Source organism: Pongo abelii, chromosome 3, assembly GCF_028885655.2.
Source record: "Pongo abelii isolate AG06213 chromosome 3, NHGRI_mPonAbe1-v2.0_pri, whole genome shotgun sequence".
Taxonomy (NCBI): Eukaryota; Metazoa; Chordata; class Mammalia; order Primates; family Hominidae; genus Pongo; species Pongo abelii.
The window spans coordinates 44055300-44077848 of record NC_071988.2 but is presented as its reverse complement, the minus strand read 5'-3'; the positions used below and the strand labels follow the sequence as shown (position 1 = coordinate 44077848).

Genomic DNA, 22549 nt, shown 5'->3' with positions numbered 1-22549 from the left:
AGATGTATGAATCGCTGCATCTAATTTTAGAGATGCTTTTTGTATTTTTATTGAACTGAACAAATTTGATATACTTGACAAGTGTTACTTGAATATTTCTGATTAATGATGCCCTTAGAGTTGATGCTGTTTATGCAATTTCATTTGAGATTTTTATAAGTAGTATTCCATAGATTATTATAAGTATATGGATTACTCCTGGTGATTTTTAAATCCACTGTTTTAAAATAAGAAGGTTTTCAAAGAAAAATAAAGAATTAAATGTTGAGTTGAATAACCATATTTGTCCAGTTGAAAAGAGTCTCTTCTCTATTCTCTACTTTTTATCCAAAGAGCCACTATTACCTCTCTAATGTCCTCTTCTCCCATACCTCTTCCTTCTCTCAGTTCTTTATTTTTCCCTCTGATATTCCTGGCCATTAGGTCTAATTCAAAAACAATCATTCCTCTTTACTCCCAGAAGTGAGTGGAAACTATAGAGAGAAGGTATAGAACAAAAGACTTCCGTTAGCAGGATTGAGTCTTTTTCTCTCTGACTCAGCCAGAAGCCCAGGTGCAGTATCCAGAGCAAAAGAAAAACGAAAATATTCCAAACACTTTTTAAGATTTGCCAACTAGAACAAGGAAATGGGTTTGTAGGGTTTTGGTTTTGCTTTGGGAAGGAATATTATTATTATCAGCCATTTGCAGATAATAATCCTTGCTGTGTGTGTGTGTGTGTGTGTGTGTGTGTGTGCGCCTGCTTAAAGTGAAAAACATATGGTTTTAGGGAAATCCTTCTAGATGTGTCCTAAGTTTTAAGATTTTTCTCTTAAATTACTAAGAATAAGATATTTGGAGAAGATTAGTTCTTTCAGATGAATTAAAGTCAACTTATTAAAAGCCACAGTCCAGGTTGTGAAAACTTCAGGAAAAGTAGTTGAAGATAACACATTCTGTAAATAACTTTCCAGCATATATTTCTATACCCTTCCCCGAATACTTTATTGACCCCATTCAAAGGACATCTTGTTTTCTGTTAGTAATCCAGCCATAATCACATTGTTAGTTGATCTTTGTAAATATCTCAAACTAAGTTTTATTGACTCATGAACTTATTAAAAACATACTCTTATTTTTCAGGATGTCAAACTTGGCACAATTTGACTCTGATTTTTACCAATCTAATTTTACTATTGATAACCAGGAGCAGAGTGGTGATGATTCTAATGCCTATGGAAATCTTTATGTATCTAGAAAGTAAGTACTTAATATTGTTCTTTTTTTTTTGACAGAATCTCACTCTGTCACCCACATATAGTAAAAACTCAATGTATTGTAGTTATTATGAAAGTTGAAGGGTCTGACCCTTCTTGCCCTCTAACCTGGACCCACAAAAAAATCCAAGAAAGCAACTAACTAACAAAATACAGTATACTTAAGTGACTTTAGGTAACAAAGTGTCAATTGCTTTTGTAAGGCTGGAGTGCAGTGGTGCAATCTTGGCTCACTGCTGTCTCTGCCTCCTGGGTTCAAGCGATTCTTGTCCCTCAGCCTCCCATGTAGCTAGGATTATAGGCGTGTGCCACCATGCCTGGCTATTTTTTTTTTTTTTAATTTTTAGTAGAGACGAGGTTTGGCCACGCTGCCCAGGCTGGCCTCGAGCTTGTGAGCCCAAGTGATCCGCCCCCCTGGGCCCCCCAAAGTGTTTGGATTATAGGCATGAGCCACCGCACTGAGTTGTATTGTTCTTGTTTTAAGAAGTCTTAATATGACGGATTTCTAGAGAGGGAGGTTTCCTTGGGAAAAGCCAACGTTTGCCTCAACATATCTCAGTAAATTGCCCAAGAAGAAATGTCAGGAAAGGGCAGAGAAATTCACCCAGTTCTCCATGAATCCCCTTTATCACCTCAGCCTAAGCCAAGTGAATGGCTTGTCTCCTCTTTTCAAACTGTCACTTAACAGGGAGCTGGGATACAGGCACTGGGCAAACAGAAAGCATTTTCCTTTTGCCTAATATTTTCCAGGGCACTTCTTGAGAAACAGATTTCATTTAATTTAATAAGCATTTATTGAGATTCTGCTTGTGTTTCAGAAATTAAGAAGGGCACTGCAAATCCAAATATAACGAGGAAATTCATAGTTTTTCTCTCATGCAATTTAATATTTTTATGTTGAACAATTGGCCAATTACATATGCAATTAAAGTATGAAAAATGCCATGATGGAATCAAGGTAAACATGTCAAAATATGATAGTTATTTGAGGTAAAAATTCAACTTGAGTTGAAAATGAAACAAAATGATTAAGAATTTGATAGTGGCAAAATATGGCATTTAGAGTAAGAAGAATTTGGCTCAAATTCTGGCTTTGGTAATTTTTGTCTGTGATATTGGGATGACAACTTCTCTGACTGTCTTAATCTGGAAAATAAAGATATTAATAATACCTACTTAATGGAATTGTTATGAAAAAAATTGTGACAATATGTAGGAAAGTGTGTGTTAAAGTAAAAACACTATATAAACAGTATTTATTCATATAAATATGACTTACAAAAGCAATTGACACTTTGTTACCTAAAGTCACTGAAGTATACTGCTTTCTTGGAATTTTTTTTGTGGGTCTAGGTTAGAGGGCAAGAAGAGTCAGACTCTTCAACTTTCATAATAACTACAATATATTGAGTTTTTATTATATGTTAGGAACTGTTCTGAAATGATATAAGTTAACTCATTGGATCCTCAATTATATACATTAACTCATTGGAACACCATATGAGTTAGGCACTACAGGTTGAGCATCCCAAATCCAAAATCAGAGATCTGAAATGTCCCCAAATCCAAAACTTTTTGAACACTGACATGTGCTCAAAGGAAATGCTCAGTGGAGCATTTCAGATTTCTAATTTTCAGATTAAGGTTGCTCAACCAGTATGTGTTCTGTAAATATTCAAAAATCCGTAAAAATCCGAAATCTAAAACACTCTGGTCCCAAGCATTTCAGATAAAGGATACTCAACTTGCACTGTCATCCCCATTTTGCATGAGAAGACAGACACACAGAGAAATTAAGAGACTTTCTCAAGGTTATTCATCTAGTAAGAAATGCGGTAAGGATTTTAGCTCAAGGTTGTTTCATTAGGGCTATAACTAGTGTGAGCATATGACTTATTATAAAATAAAGACTTTTTAAGTGTAAAATTAGTGCTATTATAATAATGTTAGGATAATAGGAATAAACTGTTCCATAAATTAGGATATGTGGTATATTTCAAATGTATTAATTTTTGAAGCTTTGTTATACACACACACATACACACATACACCTTAAAAGCTCCAAATAGAAAAGAGGAAAAGAGAATACATATAACAGGCAGTGGGGAGTCTTCTGTTCCTACTCTGCCCAGAAAAAAATGGACTCTCTTTTTACTGACTGATCACTCCTACAGGTATAAGCAAATAGATGCTGCTTTCGAGATAGGGAAACGTACTGAGATATATTTTTTTTTAGGCTGGAAAAGTTGAATATCTGGAATTGTATCTAATTCACACTCCTATGCTATCCTTCCTAGCACTAGTCAGGCTGCCTTTTATGATTTACACTTTGGAAGGTAAAAAAAAAAAAAAAAAAAAAAAACAGGAAAATATTTGAGGCACAGGGAGTAGTTTGAGCACTAAGGTATACAAAGGTGGTCACTCTAAATTTGCAATCCACAATGAAAGCTATCTACTAAGCTTTTTAAGCTCTCTTCTGTTTTGTAGAAAGGAACTAGTTGCCTTAAACCTTCTGTTTCTTTTCTCCACTCTCTTTTCCAGATAAGATTCGCATTTGGGTGGCATTGATATTTTCAGATTAAATTAAACTAAAATGTACAATAAGAGAGAAAAACTTTCTCCCTAAGCAAGGACTCATGGACCGTGACTTTATCCACCCACCCCACGCACTCTAATTTTCTTTTTCCATTTGACTGAACATTTCCTAGAAATCAAAATGAGAAAGAGATGGAAATTAATGTAGCCAGATGAGGAAAGCTCATAATTTTACAGTACCAGTTTGATGGCCTACCCTGCTTCAGATGCTTAGCATTTAAATCCAAGTCCTGATTCGGATGCAGCATTTTCACACTGTGCATCTCAGGAATTAGGAAAGGGCATAGTAGCTGTGGTAGTTTTATGAGGTACATAAAACATGGAGTCAGGTCAGTGATTTACTATGTACATCAAAGGAAATGCAGAGATTTGATCTTTTATTCATACCACGAATAGTTCAATTAAAATATACCCCAAATCAGAACAAGATGATGATCATCCTGCAAAAGATGTAGGAACCTAGAGAATAGTTATAATCAGTCATTCAGCTTCTGTTTCTCTGTCTCTGTCTTTGCCTCTCTCTTTCACTCTCTCTCTTCCTTCATCCCTGAAAACAGTATATGAGAGCTCATTTTAAAAAGCCTGTTTGGCTCAATGGTGTACTGATCTGAAAGCTGGGTGACTGGGCTCACTAAGACAATGAAGATATTTATATTTAAAAACAAGTTTTCTTATTTTAGAATGAACAGTAAGATCATTATCTTTTTAAAAACATAATTATTCAGCCATTCAGATAGGGATAATTTTCAACCATCTATAACTAGTTACTGAGGCTATATTTTTCCACCTTTTGAAATGTGAAATCTATTCATATTATTTGGAAAAAAGAAATAGATACTGTTGCAGAAAGGTGTGAACAACTGGAAAAATCCCTTTGAGTGGTTTGGTAGGACTTTGACAGATAAATATTGAATCATCATCTTTTCTGAATCCTCAGACCTGATCTTCTAGTATTTCAAACACAGTTAAGGCATCACTGTGCACCCAGCTAGACCAACCAGAGTCTAGTAATGTTGCAGAAGGCAACTCTCCCAGCTACCACTCCCTGACTCATGCTGCCACCAAACTCATCCTATTTGATAAGGTCTTACCAAGGCACTTAGATTGCCTAAGTTTACAAGCTTAATCAGAAATTTACATAGATAAGTTACAGAGATATGGTTTTGAATCAGTTATGTTTAACTAGTTAATTCTGTGTTGCCTCTGGAATTAATAAACACCAAAAAGTTTTGAGCTGTTCTTGTTAAACATTTTCCTAGACTCCACCAACATCTCTGCTTTTAGAAAACTATCAGATATCTAATTGTATCCAGTATAGAATTTGGAAAATATAGAAACATATGAAGAAAATATTAAAATCACTTCAAATCTTGTCGCCAAGACATGACTATTATTAACAATTTGGTGTACTTCCTTGCTGCCTTTATTCTATTTTCCTATGAATGTGTATATTATATACATATTTAAAAATAAAATACTCTTTTTCAATGAATGTATATGTATTTATGAGTACTTATAAATGAAATTTGCTGTTTGTTCTAAAGGAGCCCTACTGTCACTTCTCTGTAGTTTGAAGTGATTTTTAAAGGAAGAGGAGATGTTTACTAACAAAGCTAAAGTTTAAATTCAGCCAGCCAGAGTTCAATGTTTCTTTTGATCTAATTCAGTTAACATTTATTTTATCTGTAATAATGTGCTGAATTTGAAATTATCACAATTTCAGTATTTATCTTTCAATAGAGCTAATAGAGATATTGTGTAATACAGGAGAAGAGTTACATTTTCTTGGCATATTCTGCAAAAGTCTTATTGTGTGTGAGGTACAAATACATAACTTTAACATCTTGAATATTGAGCATATTAATCTGACTCATTACATTACCTCTAATAGGTTAATTGGCAAGGACTATAGGCTTAATAGAGCAAATAGTGAAGTGTCCAGATCCATTATCTCAGAGACTTTTTTCATTAAAGGATGTTGTAGCCTTGAAAGATGTCTCTAAGAATATATGAAAACTCATTGGCATAGCCATTCAGAGTTGGTGCCACTTAGTAACAAAAGGAAAATACCAGAAGACATAGGGGACTAAATGTAAATTCATAATATGTGTTTAAAATTAAGGTTGTTCACATAAATTTTTAGAAAAAAAACCCTAAAATGTAAGAATTGGGTTATTTACTGTATCAGGCCATTCCCACACTGCTATGAAGAAATTCTTGAGACTGGGTAATTTATAAAGCAAAGAGGTTTAATCGGCTCATAGTCCCACACGCTGTAGAGGAAGCATGGCAGCATCTGCTTCTGGGGAGGCCTCAGGGAGGGAGCTTTTACTCATGGCGGAAGGCAAAGCAAGAGCAGGAGTCTTACATGGCAGAAGCAGGACCAAGAGAGAGTGGGGAGGTGCTGCACATCTTTAAACAACCAGATATCATGATAACTTTATCACGAGAGCAGCAATGGGGGATGGTGCTAAACCATCTATGAGAAACCACCTCCATGATCCAATCACCTCCCACTAGGCCCCACCGCCAGCTGGGGATTTCATTTCAACATGAGATTTGGGTGGGGACACAGATCCAGACCATAGCCTTCTACCCCTGGACCCTCCCAAATCTCATGTCCTCACATTTCGAAGTTCAAATTAAGCCTTCCCAACAGTTCCCCAAAGTCTTAACTCACTCCAGCATTAACTCAAAAGTCCAAGTCCAAAGTCTCACCTGAGACAAGGCTAGTCCCTTCTGCCTATGATCCTGTAAAATCAAAAACAAATTAGTAACTTCCAAGATACAATGGAGGTGTAGGCATCTAAAAGGGATAAATTGGCCAAAAAAAAGGGAATGCCCCATGCAAGTTTAAAACCCAGCAATGCAGTCGTTAAATCTTAAAGCAAATTTGTCCAACCCACAGCCCATAGGCTGTGCACAGCCCATGGTGGCTTTAATGTGGCCCAACACAAATTTGTAAACTTTCTTTAAACATTATGAGATACTTTTGCAATTTTTTTAGCTCATCCGCTATCATTAGTGTTAGTATATTTTATGTGTGGCCCAACACAATTGTTCTTTTTCCAGTGTGTCCCAGGGAAGCCAAAAGATTGGACACCCCTGTCTTAAAGCTTCAAAATAATTTCATTTGACTTCATGTCCTACGTCCGGGTCACACTGATGCAAGAGGTAGGCTCCCAAGGCCTTGGGCAGCTCCAACCCTGTGGCTTTGCAGGGCGCAGCCTCTGTGGCTGCTCTCAAGTTCTGGTGATGAATGTCTGAGGCTTTTCTAGATGCAGGTTGCAAGCTTCTGGGGGAGCTACCATTCTGGAGCCTGGATGATGATGGCCCTCTTCTCACAGCTGCACTGTAAGGGACTCTGTGTGGAGACTCTGTGTGGGGGCTTCAACCCCTCTTTTTCATTCCACACTTCCCTAGTAGAGGTGTTCCATGAGGGCTCCACCCCTGAAGCAGGCTTCTGCTTGGACATCCAGGCTTTTCCATAAATCCTCTGGAATCTAGGTGGAGGCTTCCAAGCCTCAACTCTTGCACTCTGTGCACCTGCAGGCTTTACACTATGTGGAAGCCACCAAGACTTATGGCTTGCATCCTCTGAAACAGTGAGCTGTAACTGGGCTCATTTGCCCTAAGGCTGGAGCTGGAGTGGCCAGAATGCAGGGAGCAATGTCCTGAGGCTATGAAGGGAAGTGGGGTCCTGGGCCTGGCCCATGAAACCATTCTTCCCTCCTAGGCCTCTGAGCCTGCGATGGGAGGGACTGCCACAAATGTCACTTAAAGGCCTTTGAGTCCTTTTCCAGTTTTCTTGGCTAAGCACACGGCTCCTTTTTTTAACTTATGCAATTTTTTGTAGCCTGCTTGAATTCCTCCTTTGAAAATGGGCTTTTCTTTTCTACCATTTGGCCATTCTGCAAATCTTCCTAACTTTTACACTCTGGTTCCTTTTTAAATATAATTTCAAGTTGCAGATCATTTCTTTGCTCACACATATAAACATAGGTTGTTAGAAGCAGCCAGGTCATATCTTGAATGCTTTACTGCTTAGAAATTTCTTCTACTAGATGCCCTAAACCATCATTCTCACTTTTAAAGTTTCACACATCCCTGAAGAAGGAGCACAATGCACCCAGGCTCTTTGCTAAAGCATAGCAAAAGTGACTTTTACTCCAGTGCCTACTAAGTTTCTCATCTCCCTCTGAGATTTCAGCCTAGACTTCATTGTCCATATCACTGTCAGCATTTTGGTCATAACAATTTAACGAGTCTTTAGGAAGTTCCAAATTTTTCCTTATCTTCCTGTCTTCTTCTGAGCCCTCCACACTCTTCCGACATCTACCTGTTACCCAGTTCCAAAGCCACTTCCACATTTCCAAGTATCTTTATAGCAATGCCCCCACTCCTCAGTACCAATTTCTGGTATTAGGCCATTCTTGCACTACTATAAAGGAATACCTGAGACTGGATAATTTTTAAAGAAAAGAGGTTTAATTGACTCATGGTTCCATAGGCTGAACAGGAAGCATGGCAACAGCTGCTCCTGGGGCGGCCACAGGGAGCTTTTACTCATGGTGGGAGACAAAGGAGCATCATCTCACGTGGCAGGAGCAGGATCAAGAGACAGAGGTGGGAAGTGCTACACACTTTCAAACAATCAGATCTCATGAGAACTCTATCATGAGAACAGCCCTAGGGGGATGGTGGTAAACCACTCATGAGAATTTGCCCCCATAATTCAATCACCTCCCACTAGGACTCACCTCCAGCATTGGGGATTACATTTCAACAAGAGATTTGGGTGGGGACACAGATCCAAATCATATCATTTACAGATTTTTTGGGTCATACTTTGGACTAATAATGTGATTCTTTTGGTATTGGTTATGCTTTTTTTTTTATTGAGATGCAACATTTAATATTACAGTGATGGTATACAAAGATATAAAATAAAGAAAGATATAATTTAAATTTAGATAGTTATCAAAGATGACCAGGGTAATTTTATAAATAATTATGTGTCTTCTTTTATGGGACAAATTTTAACATTCTACTTTCTTAAATAAGTGGTAGAGGAATTTTAATATTATACCCCCATTACAATAAGGACAATAGAATCCAAGCTCCTGATACATTTTTTCTGTAAAATTTTGTTTCTCTTTGAAGAGGATGGGTCAAAGTTACTACCTGAAATAGTCCACTCATTCACAGAGGTTGCTTTGCAGCTAATAACTGTGAAGGTTATGTTTACTCAAGACTGATTAGTAGCACCGGACATGAGTTATGGTGAGGTCAGACAAGTACGGCAATGACATAGTCTTACTTAGACATTGGTCCATTTAGTCATCTTTATGCGTCCCTTTCATTTTTCTGGAAAGGCTTACATTAAAAAAATAGGTATTGGGGAATTTTTTATCAACAAAAAAGCCATTCAGATTCCTATTTCTAATTTGTTTCTACCAGTCTTTTTGATGGTGTGCCTATTTTGCTGGAAAATAGATTAGGAATATTACATATGGCTAAGTGAACGATAATAGCAGGTAATCACCATACATTCTGGCAGGTACAAATAGTATTACACCAGGCTCTTGCTCTTAATGAGCATACATTTGAGGTAGTAAATGATTAAGTGTATATCTCCCCCCTGTATATCTGTGGCTTTCTTTTCCTAAATAAGTTATTCTCTTGGTCAGGCTTACTCACATAAAGGAGGTCGAATATGTTATTCTTAGATTTCATATTAAGATTAATGTTCGAAGGAAAGTACTAAAGGCCATTTCGTAAATATTTTATTATAAAGAAATCACAGGGAGTTTACCAAGTTCAGAACCTTGGACTGTATGTTTAGTTTACCCCAAAGGCTTTTGTGAAAGAAACTTAAAACGTGTTACTGGACAGCTCTATGTTTCTTTCCATTCTTTAAGGTAAAAACAATTTAAAATGAATAAAAATAAAAAGCAAAAACATGTCAAAGAGGTATTATGGCTTGGCAAAATTGAATTGCCCATTTTAAAAAAGGGACTCTTTTTTTGTTCAAGGTGGCTGACTTGAAGCATTTCAAGCATGTTTTATCCACTTAGAAGAAGCAAAATGGTGTGTAGACAATCACACTTCTAATATATTATCCAAGGCAGAACACTGGAGTTCAACAGGAAAGTGACAGAAAACACCAAAAGCTAGGAAGGGGAAGGAAAATAGGCAGCATACATGGCCAAGACCAGCCAAGAACCAGGAATGACTCTCCAGTACAGGAGAGGGTGAGTGAGAGTCTGTACGTGGTCCACTTTCCTGCTGGGGAATTGCATAATTCAGGTTATGGGAGAGCACCTTGACTCTCTCAAACCTTAGGTCTAACTTAGAAAGCAACCAGGAAACTGTGAGAAGGAACTGCTTTAGGGAGAGAACATGCCTTGGGTTCCATGCTGTTTCTGAAACTCAGGCAGCTAAAGTAAGACACCATTCTAGATATTAGCCCTTAACAGACTGTGTGAAGTCCTAAGAATTCCAGTCCTAGGCATTAAGGAAACTTAGGCCACAGTTTGCAGAACCGGGGTGTGAACTAGGGGCTGGCCCTAACAACCAAGACTAAGAAGCTAGTGTGGCATGGGCTGCAGCCACCAGTGCAGGAAGTAGGTACTGTTCCTCCTACTTGAGCAGGATGAGAGTTGCCATGAAGGCTTAGTGTTGAGCTAAGTGGAGACTCCTATGGGCCATGAGCATGAACTGAGGGGCAACAGTTGGATTGGCTATGACACCTGAGACAGGGGAGTGAACCCTGTCCAGACTGGGGGCTGTAAGAAGGAAGCAAGTCTCTTACTCACTGGCCAAGCTAAGGCCACTGGGACTGGTCCCACCCTTCCCGTGGAAGGACCTCAGTGCAGTGGTGACTACACTTTACCCCAGAATTCCACCAGAGGCCTGAGGACTATTTCTCCCTAACCTGTCATGGCTGGTGCATGCACTTATGACTGGGGGGCCTGAGTGTAAGCTTGCCCAGTCCAGCTCCATCTGACTTTGGCCCTCAACCAATAATAAGCAACAAAATTGAATCAGCAATAAAAAGTCTCTCAGCAAAGAAAAGGCCTGGACCACATGAATTCACAGTCGAATTCTACCAAATATACAAAAAAGAAATAATACTAATCCTCCTGAAACTGTTCCCAAAAATTCAGATGGAGGGAATTTTCTCTAAGTCATTCTACAAGGCCAGTAACACCTGATACCAAAACCAGACAAGGACACAACAACAACAACAACAAAAACTAGACCAATAGTTCTGATGAACATAGATGCAAATATCCTCAACAAAATGCTAGCAAACCAAATGCAACAGCACATCAAAAAAAATACATCATGATTTAGTAGGTTTTATATAAGGGATGAAAGGATGATTTAATACATGTAAAGCAATAAATGTGATAAATCACATAAACAGAGCCAAGGACAAAAAACATATGACTTTCTCAATGGATGCAGAAAAGCATTTGATAAAATTCAACATCCTTTCATAACAAAAACTCTCAACAAACTAGGAATATAAGGAATGTACCTCAAAATAATAAAGTCTGTTTAGGACAAACCCACAGATAACATCATGCTGAATGTAAAAAGTTGAAAGCATTTTTTCTAAGAAAAAATGAAACAAGACAAGAATGCTCACTCTCACCATTCCTGTTCAACATAGTAGTGGAAATCCTATCTAGAGAAATCAGGCAAGAGAGAAAAATAAAAGCCATCCAAATTGGAAATTGGATGATATGATCTTATTTCTAGAAAAAACCTGAAGAATTCACCAAAACATCTTAGAGTTAATAAATGAATTCAGTAAAGCTGTAGGATATAAAATCAACATACAAAATCAGTAGCATTTCTATACAGCAATAACTGTCCAGCTGAGAAAGAAATCAAGAAGGCAATCTCATTTACAACAATTACAAACGAAATTTAGGAATACATTTATTAGCCAAGGAGGTGAAAGATGTCTACAAGGAAAATGACAAACACTGATGAAAAAATATTGTGCATGACACAAACAAATGGAAAAACATCTCATGCTCATGGATTGAAAGAATTAATATTGTTTAAATGACCATACTGCCCAAAGCAATCTATAGATTCAATGCAATCACTATCAAAATACCAGCATCATTTTTTAACAGATTTAGAAAAGAACTATCCTAAAATTCATACAGAAGGAGGAAAAAAGCCCGAATAGCCAAAGCAATTCTGAGAAAAATGAACAAACCTGGAGGCATCTCATTACCTGACCTGAAATTATATTACAAGGCTATGGTAACCAGAACAGCATGGTACTGCTATAAAAATAGACATACAGATCAATGGAACATAATAGAAAACACATAAATAAGGTCACATATTTGCAGCTAACTAGTCGTTGACAAAGCTGACAACAGCATAAGTTGGAAAAAGGACACCCTTTTCAATAAATGGAGCTGGGACAATTGGATTGCCATTTGCAGAAGAATTAAACTTGACCTCTATCTCCCACCATATACAAAAATAAACTAACGATGGATTAAAGACTTAAACATAAAACCTAAAACTATAAAAATGCTTGAATAAAACATAGGGAAAACTTTTGGACATTGGTCTAGGCAAAGAATTTATGACTAAGACCTCAAAAGCATAGGAAACAAAAACAAAAATAGACAAGTGGGATTTAATTAAAAACTTTTGCACAGCAAAAGAAATAATCAACAGAGTGAAGAGACAGCCAGTAGAATGGGAGAAAATATTTGGAAAATATTCATTTGACAGGGGACTAAAAACCAGATATACAAGGAACTGAACTCAACAGCCAAAAACCCTGAAACAATCCCATTAAAAAGTGGACAAGGAGTAAGGTGGTATTGCATCATGGTTTTGATTTGCATTTCCCTGATTATTAGTGATGTTGAGCATTTTTTCATATGTTTGTTGGTCATTTGTATATCTTCTTTTGAGAATTGAGTTTATGTCCTTAGCCTACTTTTTGATGGACTGTTTTGCCCTCACCTGTCATGGCTGGTACATGCACTCATGACTGGCGGGCCTGTGTGCAAGCTTGCCTAGTCCAGCTCCATCTGGCTTTGGCCCCCAGCCAATAATGATTCAAGATTGAATCAGCAATAAAAACAGCCAACAAACAGCCAAAAAAAAAAAAAAAAACCTGAAACTCAACAGCCAAAAAACCTGAAACTCAACAGCCAAAAAACCCGAAACTCAACAGCCAAAAAACCCTGAAACAATCCCCTTAAAAAGTGGGCAAGGAGTAAGGTGGTATTGCATCATGGTTTTGATTTGCATTTCCTTGACTATTAGTGATGTTGAGCATTTTTTCACGTTTGTTGGCCATTTATATATCTTCTTTTGAGAATTGTCTGTTAAAGTCCTTAGCCCACTTTTTGATGGGAATTTTTTTTCTTGATAATTTGTTTGAGTTCCTTGTAGATTCTGGATATTAGTCACTTTGGAATTCCGGGTATTAGTCACTTTGGAATACTATTCAGCCATAAAAAGGAATGAATTAATGGCATTTGCTGCAACCTAGATGGAACTGGAGACTATTATTCTAAGTGAAGTAACTCAAGAATGGAAAACCAAACATTGTATGTTCTCTCTTATAAGTAGGAGCTAAGCTATGAGAATGCAAGGGCATAAGAATAATACAATGGGCTTTGGGGACTCGAGGGAAAGGGTGGGAGGGGTGTGAGGAATAAAAGACTACAAATTGGGTTCAGTGTATAGTGCTCAGGTGATGGGTACACCAAAATCTCATAAATCACCAGTAAAGAACTTACTCGTGTAACCAAATACCACCTGTTCCCCCAAAACCTATGGAAATACAAAATTTTTTTAAAAAAGAAAAAAGTGGGCAAGAATATGAATAGACATTTTTCAAAAGAAGACATAGTAATGCCCAACAAGTATATAAAACAATGCTCCACATCACTAATCATCAGAGAAATGAAAATTAAAACAACAGTGAGATATCATCTTCCCCCAGTCAGAATGGCTCTTATTAAAATGACAAAAAGTAACAGATGTTGATGAGGATGTAGAGAAAAGGGAACTCTTACACACTGTTGGTGGGAATGTAAATTATTAGCCTCTATGGAAAACAGTATGATGATTTCTCAAAGAACTAAAAATAGAATGACTATTTTATCAAGCAATCCCACTACTGGGTATATATCCAAAGGAAAAGAAGTCAATATATCAAAAAGATACCTGCACTCATATGTTTATTGAAGCACTATTCACAATAACAAACATATGAAATTAACCTAGTATCCACCAATGGATGAATGAATAAAGAAAATGTGGTATATATACAATGAAATACCATTCAGCCATGAAAAGAATAAAATCATGTCATTTACAACAATATAGATGGAAATGGAAATCACTATCTTAAGTGAAACAAACCAGGCACAGAAAATCAAATATCACATGTTTTTACTCATAAACATGCTAAAAATACATACATATGGAGTTAGAGAGTAGAATCATTGGCAATTGATACTTGGAAGGGTGAGGGGGTAGGAGAGGAGTGACGAGAAATTAGTTAATGCATATAATGAATGTTATTTGGGTTTTGGATACCCTAAAAGCTCTAATTTGACCACTATACAATCTATGCATGTAACAAAATTTTATATGTACCCCATAAATTTGTACAAATAAAATAAAGAGACACTAAAGCCAACTAGATAATACATTTAGCTAGGAACTCAGAGACAATTCTATTGGCAATGACTGTCTGGGAATGACTAGAACTGAAGTGTATTTCCTTATGCACAGCAATTAGTGTATGTATTTATTTTTCCTATCAGTTGACTATACTATTAAAATTATATTTTTTCTTGGCTGCTTCCACATATTTGGAGGGGCTTCATGGCTGGAGACTGTCCCTGAAGATAAGTTAAAAAGCATCAGCATGTGGCGAGCAGATCACTGCTCAGAAAGCTTCACACCAGAGTCTAGCACCTGCAATGTTATTTTGTGTTACTGGACAAGTCGTTTAGTCTCTGTGAAATTCTATGTCTTTTTCTGTAAAATGGGATTAGAAATATGGCTTTTACCTTATAGAGTTTTAACTGAGAAAAGATTAGGGGAAGTATTCAGCATGTTGTACATGCTCAATTAATGTTTGTTGGTATGGATTATTTTTCCAGAAGCCTTAAGATGATCAGTTATTTTACATTTTTGGACTAAAGTTAAATTTTAAGTAAGTTGTTTCTTTCATGTGTAAATACTCATAAAAACTACATGAATTCATGTAAGTAAAATTGTAATTTTCCTCCTTTGTCATGATACCTTTTTCTCAGACATATAAATATTTGTATTTTTCTTTTTCTAGACAAGCTGGTGAGCAGCCTCAGCCTGCCTCTTTTGTTCCACCAGAGATGCTCATGTCACCAGGTTACGCAGGACAATTTTTTCAGCCAGCATCCAACTCAGATTATTATTCACAATCTCCTTACATTGACAGTTTTGATGAAGAGCCTCCTTTGCTAGAAGATAAGTTAAGGAAGTGTTATTGATGTGTGTACAGCTAGAAGAATAATAGCAATAATTAGCACTTAATGTGTGCTGTCAGCCTTCAGTGTACAGTGTTTTATGTGTGATTGTTTCACATATAACAAGAGTTTGCTGAACCAAAACCCTTAAACCATTGGAAGTTTGTTGCATGTTTGCATAGGGGAAATTGGGTGCAGATATGGGCTATTCTGTGATGTTGCTGCACTTATTAAATGCTCTTTCACTGTTTCTTAAATTCGAACTCCTTGGCCAAGAATAGAAAAAAATGAAGACATCTTTTGGCAGAGTAGTTACATCAGAGTGACCACCCTTCCCACCCAGGTAATGAAGCACTTCATCACAGCATATTTTATTTTATGCTATGTTTTCCTGGGGGCAAATTGGATAGTTCCTCAAATTAATATTTTTGTTGTCATTGTTGACATGGAGACAAGCCAGTTTTTTTTCTTTCCTGACTCATACAAGCCCTTTCATATCAGCTTGGCATGGGTAGGTGAGGAAGAATATAAATCCAGTAAATAACGCTGCTGGTGGGAAGGAAATCCACAGATTCTTAGAACTGAAGGTACTTAGGGGATTTCGGAGTTGTTCCATCCATTGATTTTTTTTTTTCATATGTAGCCAGTCTGTATGTGCTGTTTTTGCTCTTAAACAATGTTAATACAATGCTGGAAACATAGGTGTTAAGACGCTAAAAGCCAAGTGGATTTAAATTGGAGAACCAAGCAGAAATAGTCACTGGTTAACTACTCCAAGTCCTTTGCATGTAGTCAAGTGAAAAGGAATAGATTAAAATTTCCAGTATTTTACATCACAAGATGTAAAGGTGTTTGCCTCACATGAACACAATCAGCCACATTCTTCTTTCTTTTCCTTAAAAATATAAAAAAGTGAAAGATTTAAACTGTTCAGAACAGAACAGAGATTTATATAATCGATCTATTGGCTCTTTAGAAGCCAGTTGTTTCTGGATCAGTTGTCTTTAACCAGTTCATTCAGTTTTGCCTCTACAGGTAATAAACACCTAGAAGTTACAAGTTATTCTCAGGAAACATTTTCCTTGACTTTGCCAATATCTCTGCCTAATTGTCTTCAGAATTTGGAAAACATAGAAACATAAGAATAAAAACATAAAAATTACTTCAATTCTTGTCTCAAAGACATGACTATCATTAACAATTTGATGTATTTTCTTCTAGTCTTTATTCTATTTTCCTATAAATGCCTGGGTATATGTATTATGTATGAATATACATGCATACTTTAAAGTAAAATACTATTTTTCAATGAATATATATGCATCTGAGTACTTAAGTATTATATTCTTTTTATTTACTTTATGTCACAAGTATTTTTTTCTTTTTGAGATGGAATCTCACTCTGTTGCCCAGGCTGGAGTGCAGTGGCCCAATCTCAGCTCTCTGCAACCTCTGCCTCCTGGGTTCAAGCGATCCTCCTCCCTCAGCCTCCTGAGTAGTTGAGACTACAGGTGCACACCACCGTGCATGGCTAGTTTTTGTGTTTTTAGTAGAGACAGGGCTTTGCCATGTTGTCAAGGCTAGTCTCGAACTCCTGACTTCGGGTGATCCACCCACCTTGGCCTCCCAAAATGCTGAGATTATGGGCGTGAGCCACTGTGCCCAGCCTGTCACGAGCACTTCTATACAAGTATTCTTTAAAGTCATTATTATTTGAAAATAATTTATAATGGTTTCATAGGGTTCTATCATATAACGTAACTGTAATTTAAACACACCTTAAAGGTTATTCCTTATAGCAAGTAACGCTTTGTTGACCATCATAGGAAACCATCTTTGACCTTTATAGAGTCTGTCCTTAGGATGTACCCATAACAGTGGGATTGCTGGATTAAAGGTACTGACACTGTCAACTGGTCTCAAAAATGGTGTTCTACTCCACTTCCAGAGTAGAATATGACATATCTTTGTCAATTTCATAGGAAAAAAGGAAAAAGGAATACCTTGTACCTCTGGGTTACTAAAAAAAATTTTGACATTTCTCATATGTGTATTGACTTTTTATTTTTCATGGGTTTTTTTGTTCAGATTTCTATAGAATCTAAAGAGTTTTCTTTCCTCGTTTATTTTTTAGGGATTTTATATAGTAACCATATTAATTATTGTCTAGAATATGTATTTTAAACTTTTTTTTCCCTAGCTTGTGTTTGCCGCCTAATTTGTTTATGGGTCTTTGGGACATATTAAAAATGTGATATTAATTTTTTAAACCCAGCATATGTTTCCTAGTAACATTTCTTTCCAGTTGTTCTTTGTTTAGAATCTGTTTCTCCAGCTCTAGGTACTGCCTCTATCTCCTTATAGATGCTCACATTTTAAAATTATCCTTTTGTATTTTTTGTTTTATACTGAAATTTTTTATTCAATAGTTTTTTAAGCTTAATATGTGAAGTAAGGATTTAACTTTTTTTCCTGTGCTGCTTAACTAATTTTTTTCCTGCAGCATTTATTGAAAATAATCTTTTCTGCTATCTGAAATGTCTCTATTGTTGCATTAATTTACCACTTTCTATACATCCTCCTCTAACACGTCTTTCAATTTGAACAGAAAATATGTAATAGATTTTTATTTCCATTTTATACAGCTCAGAGTTAATTTCCCCAAAATATATAGTGTATTAGAACAGCAGTCCCCAACCTTTTTGGCCCCAGGGAACAGTTTTGTGGAAGACAATTTTTCCACAGACAGGTTGGGGAGATGATTTTGGGATGAAACTCTTCCACTTCAGACCATCAGGCATTAGTTAGATTCTCATAACAAGTGTGCAGCCTAGATCCTTTGCATGCACAGTTCACAATAGGGTTCACGCTCCTATGAGAAACTAATGCAGCTCATCTGGCAGGAGGCGGAGCTAAGGTGGTAATACTTGTTAGCCCACTGCCCACTGCTCACCTCCACCTGCTGTGCGGCCCGGTTCCTAACAGGCCATGGGCAGGTAGGTATGGGTCCACGGCCCGGGGATTGGGGACCCCTGTATTAGAAGATAGAGTACCTAATATAATTTTGTGTTTTGAATCTATGAAATATCTGGATTTTGGATCCAATGTGTTCTTCAAGCTGAGTGACTTGTGAAAGCCTCAAGTCTCTTTTGTCTAAAGATATGAAAAAGGCCAGGGTATGTCTTTTTCAGATATAAAAAAAATACAATTTCTAGGATAACGCATTAAATAACATTTACTAGTTTTTATTGACCATCCAACAGAATGGCCTATAAAATTATGAAGCTATAATACTATGCACAAAAACATGTTGTTTCAAAAGTGTCCTACTTTATTTCTTAAATATTTTGTTGTCTAAAATATTTGTTTGGTTTTATGTAAGAATGATACATTTTGCTCTTTGTTAATGTAAAATCAATATGTTAACAAATGCATTTTCAATAATAATAAATTCAAGTCTGTCAGATACGAAAAATTACTGATAGTTGGTATTTTGTATTTATAGCATAGCTTGACCCTTCTATATGAAAGGCCAATGCCACAATTTGCGTAGAAAATAGAGATCTTAATTCACTTTTATAGCATATGTATCATATACTTTACTACCACTAGATGACAGCAAAACAATAAATTTTGCATTCAAATTTCACAGCAGTTTTATCTTCTTTTATTTTGTACAATGAGATGTTATATTAGAGTATCTACAATTAGTAAATAGTTATAATCACTCACATACCTTATAATAAATAAAAACTACAATATTATAGAGATATATTTCAGTAGAAAGCACATAAAATCTTTTTTATTACGAAAATATTTGTATGGGCTTATGTTCATTTACTGTCTCATGGCTTGATGTTAAAATATGTGCAGGAGTTAGTTATGCCATTAAATAAATGGTTGACGTCAGTATGATGTTGTGTAAAGAATTTTTCATCTGAATTTCTTCCAAAATAATTATGTTTTCTGAGGAAAAGGTATTTGGAATTAAATACCACTTTATTGTGGTAAATACCGAAAATGTATTTTTAGCATACATGCCAAAATTAAAAAATAAAGTTTGAGCGCATAAACTTCAGGTGAAATTAATTTAAAATTAATTAATTTAAAATATATAGCATGTCTCAATTTTTATTTTTTATTTTTTATTTTTTGACTTAAATTTTTTTTATTTTATTATTATTATACTTTAAGTTTTAGGGTACATGTGCACAATGTGCAGGTTAGTTACATATGTATACATGTGCCATGCTGGTGCGCTGCACCCATTAACTCGTCATTTAGCATTAGGTATATCTCCTAATGCTATCCATCCCCCCTTCCCCCAACCCCACAACAGTCCCCAGAGTGTGATGTTCCCCTTCCTGTGTCCATGTGTTCTCATTGTTCAATTCCCACCTATAAGTGAGAACAGGCGGTGTTTGGTTTTTTGTCCTTGCGACAGTTTACTGAGAATGATGATTTCCAATTTCATCCATGTCCCTACAAAGGACAGGAACTCATCATTTTTTATGGCTGCATAGTATTCCATGGTGTATATGTGCCACATTTTCTTAATCCAGTCTATCATTGTTGGACATTTGGGTTGGTTCCAAGTCTTTGCTATTGTGAATAGTGCCGCAATAAACATACGTGTGCATGTGTCTTTATAGCAGCATGATTTATAGTCCTTTGGGTATATACCCAGTAATGGGATGGCTGGGTCAAATGGTATTTCTAGTTCTAGATCCTTGAGGAATCGCCACACTGACTTCCACAAGGGTTGAACTAGTTTACAGTCCCACCAACAGTGTAAAAGTGTTCCTATTTCTCCACATTCTCTCCAGCACCTGTTGTTTCTTGACTTTTTAATGATCACCATTCTAACTGATGTGAGATGGTATCTCATTGTGGTTTTGATTTGCATTTCTCTGATGGCCAGTGATGGTGAGCATTTTTTCATGTGTTTTTTGGCTGCATAAATGTCTTCTTTTGAGAAGTGTCTGTTCATGTCCTTCGCCTACTTTTTGATGGGGTTGTTTTTTTTTTCTTGTAAATTTGTTTGAGTTCATTGTAGATTCTGGATATTAGCCCTTTGTCAGATGAGTAGGTTGCGAAAATTTTCTCCAATTTTGTAGGTTGCCTGTTCACTCTGATGGTAGTTTCTCTTGCTGTGCAGAAGCTCTTGAGTTTAATTAGATCCCATTTGTCAATTTTGGCTTTTGTTGCCATTGCTTTTGGTGTTTTAGACATGAAGTCCTTGCCCATGCCTATGTCTTGAATGGTAATGCCTAGGTTTTCTTCTAGGGTTTTTATGGTTTTAGGTCTAACATTTAAGTCTTTAATCCATCTTGAATTAATTTTTGCATAAGATGTAAGGAAGGAATCAAGTTTCACCTTTCTACATATGGCTAGCCAGTTTTCCCAGCACCATTTATTAAATAGGGAATCCTTTCCCCATTTCTTGTTTTTCTCAGGTTTGTCAAAGATCAGATAGTTGTAGATATGCAGCGTTATTTCTGAGGGCTCTGTTCTGTTCCATTGATCTATATCTCTGTTTTGGTACCAGTACCATGCTGTTTTGGTTACTGTAGCCTTGTAGTATATTTTTAAGTCAGGTAGCGTGATGCCTCCAGCTTTGTTCTTTTGGCTTAGGATTGACTTGGCGATGTGGGCTCTTTTTTGGTTCCATATGAACTTTAAAGTAGTTTTTTCCAATTCTGTGAAGAAAGTCATTGGTAGCTTGATGGCGATGGCATTGAATCTGTAAATTACCTTGGGCAGTATGGCCATTTTCATGATATTGATTCTTCCTACCCATGAGCATGGAATGTTCTTCCATTTGTTTGTATCCTCTTTTATTTCCTTGAGCAGTGGTTTGTAGTTCTCCTTGAAGAGGTCCTTCACGTCCCTTGTAAGTTGGATTCCTAAGTATTTTATTCTCTTTGAAGCAATTGTGAATGGGAGTTCACTCATGATTTGGCTCTCTGTTTCTCTGTTATTGGTGTATAAGAATGCTTGTGATTTTTGTACATTGATTTTGTATCCTGAGACTTTGCTGAAGTTGCTTAGCAGCTTAAGGGATTTTGGGCTGAGGCATGTCTCAATTTTTAAAGTCTTCTTCTCTTTTAAAAATTACGTTAGACATTCTAACCTCCTTTTAAGCTTGGTGAACTGCTCATATTCTTCAAAGCATATGTTCATTAATAAATATACAATTGCACTGTGGAAATAAAGGATGAAACAAGGAAGCAGAAATGTAAATTATTTGCTATTAATTTACATTCAATTTTTTTTCAAGCTTAAAATAACAGATGTCATTCTGGGCATGAAATGAATAAAACTTTATTTTTTGGTTTACACCAGTGTCTAGGTGACCCTCTGAAAATTTCTGAGTTGTTAGAACAAGGGTCCTCTGTGTCATAGGGATTATTAAAAGTCCATGTTGTAGTCTGTGTACAGAAAGTCAACTTTTCAAGGTATTTAGATGGTATGTGCCTCTGTAAAATAAGTTGAGCTATACCCCTGTATCTGACCAAAGAGCATTACTAAAGCTTGGAAGGGTGGTTGAGTGGCACATATAAATACATTTAGGAAGACAGTCCTTCACATGGAAAAATTGGGCTGATTTTTTTAAAAAATACAACCATCATGAGATTAGATGAACATTGACCTGACCACAAATCTATGGTTAAACTTGTGCTTTCTTGAGTCAGATTGTGCAGCATTGAAACCTAGGTTTTCTATTACGCACTGTGTCTTCAGACAAATTAATCTGTCAAAGCCTTATATATCTGATGCATAAAATAGGGATAAAATAATAGTAATTGATTGATTGTGTATTTATAAGACCTATGTATGTAAATCTTGTGGAGTCCATAGCAAACACTCAGTAAATTTTAGCTTTCATTCTTCCCAGCCTCCACCTCACCCTTACTGACATTCTGAAATTATAGAAGGAGGATAACCAATTTGATTGCTGGTCCCTAAATAGTCAAGTCATACTCTTCTCTTTGAATATTCTCTTTCTCTATCCTAGGTACATCTTAGTTTGTGTGGTGAGAAAAGAAACTGATGTGGTATCAATATTTATTTCTATGTTCAGGGGATTTCAAATGGCTAAGTATTTGCTTTATAGTAATAAGAGAAGCAGATTCTAGCAGAAGGACCTGTGAGGCAGCAGTCAGAAGTATTTTAAAA

At 36.4% G+C, this 22549-nt stretch overlaps 1 protein-coding gene across 1 annotated transcript in view; it reads left to right on the top strand.

Moving 5' to 3' along the window:
- The first annotated feature begins 906 nt into the window (after positions 1 to 906).
- YIPF7 (Yip1 domain family member 7) overlaps positions 907 to 22549 on the top strand; it is a 30144-nt gene continuing 8501 nt past the window's right edge. Inside the window, 3 exon segments of the mRNA XM_024245694.3 lie at positions 907 to 1239; positions 3355 to 3357; positions 15211 to 15386. Of these exon segments, the coding sequence (XP_024101462.3) occupies positions 1124 to 1239; positions 3355 to 3357; positions 15211 to 15386 (295 nt within the window). The 5' untranslated portion in view covers positions 907 to 1123.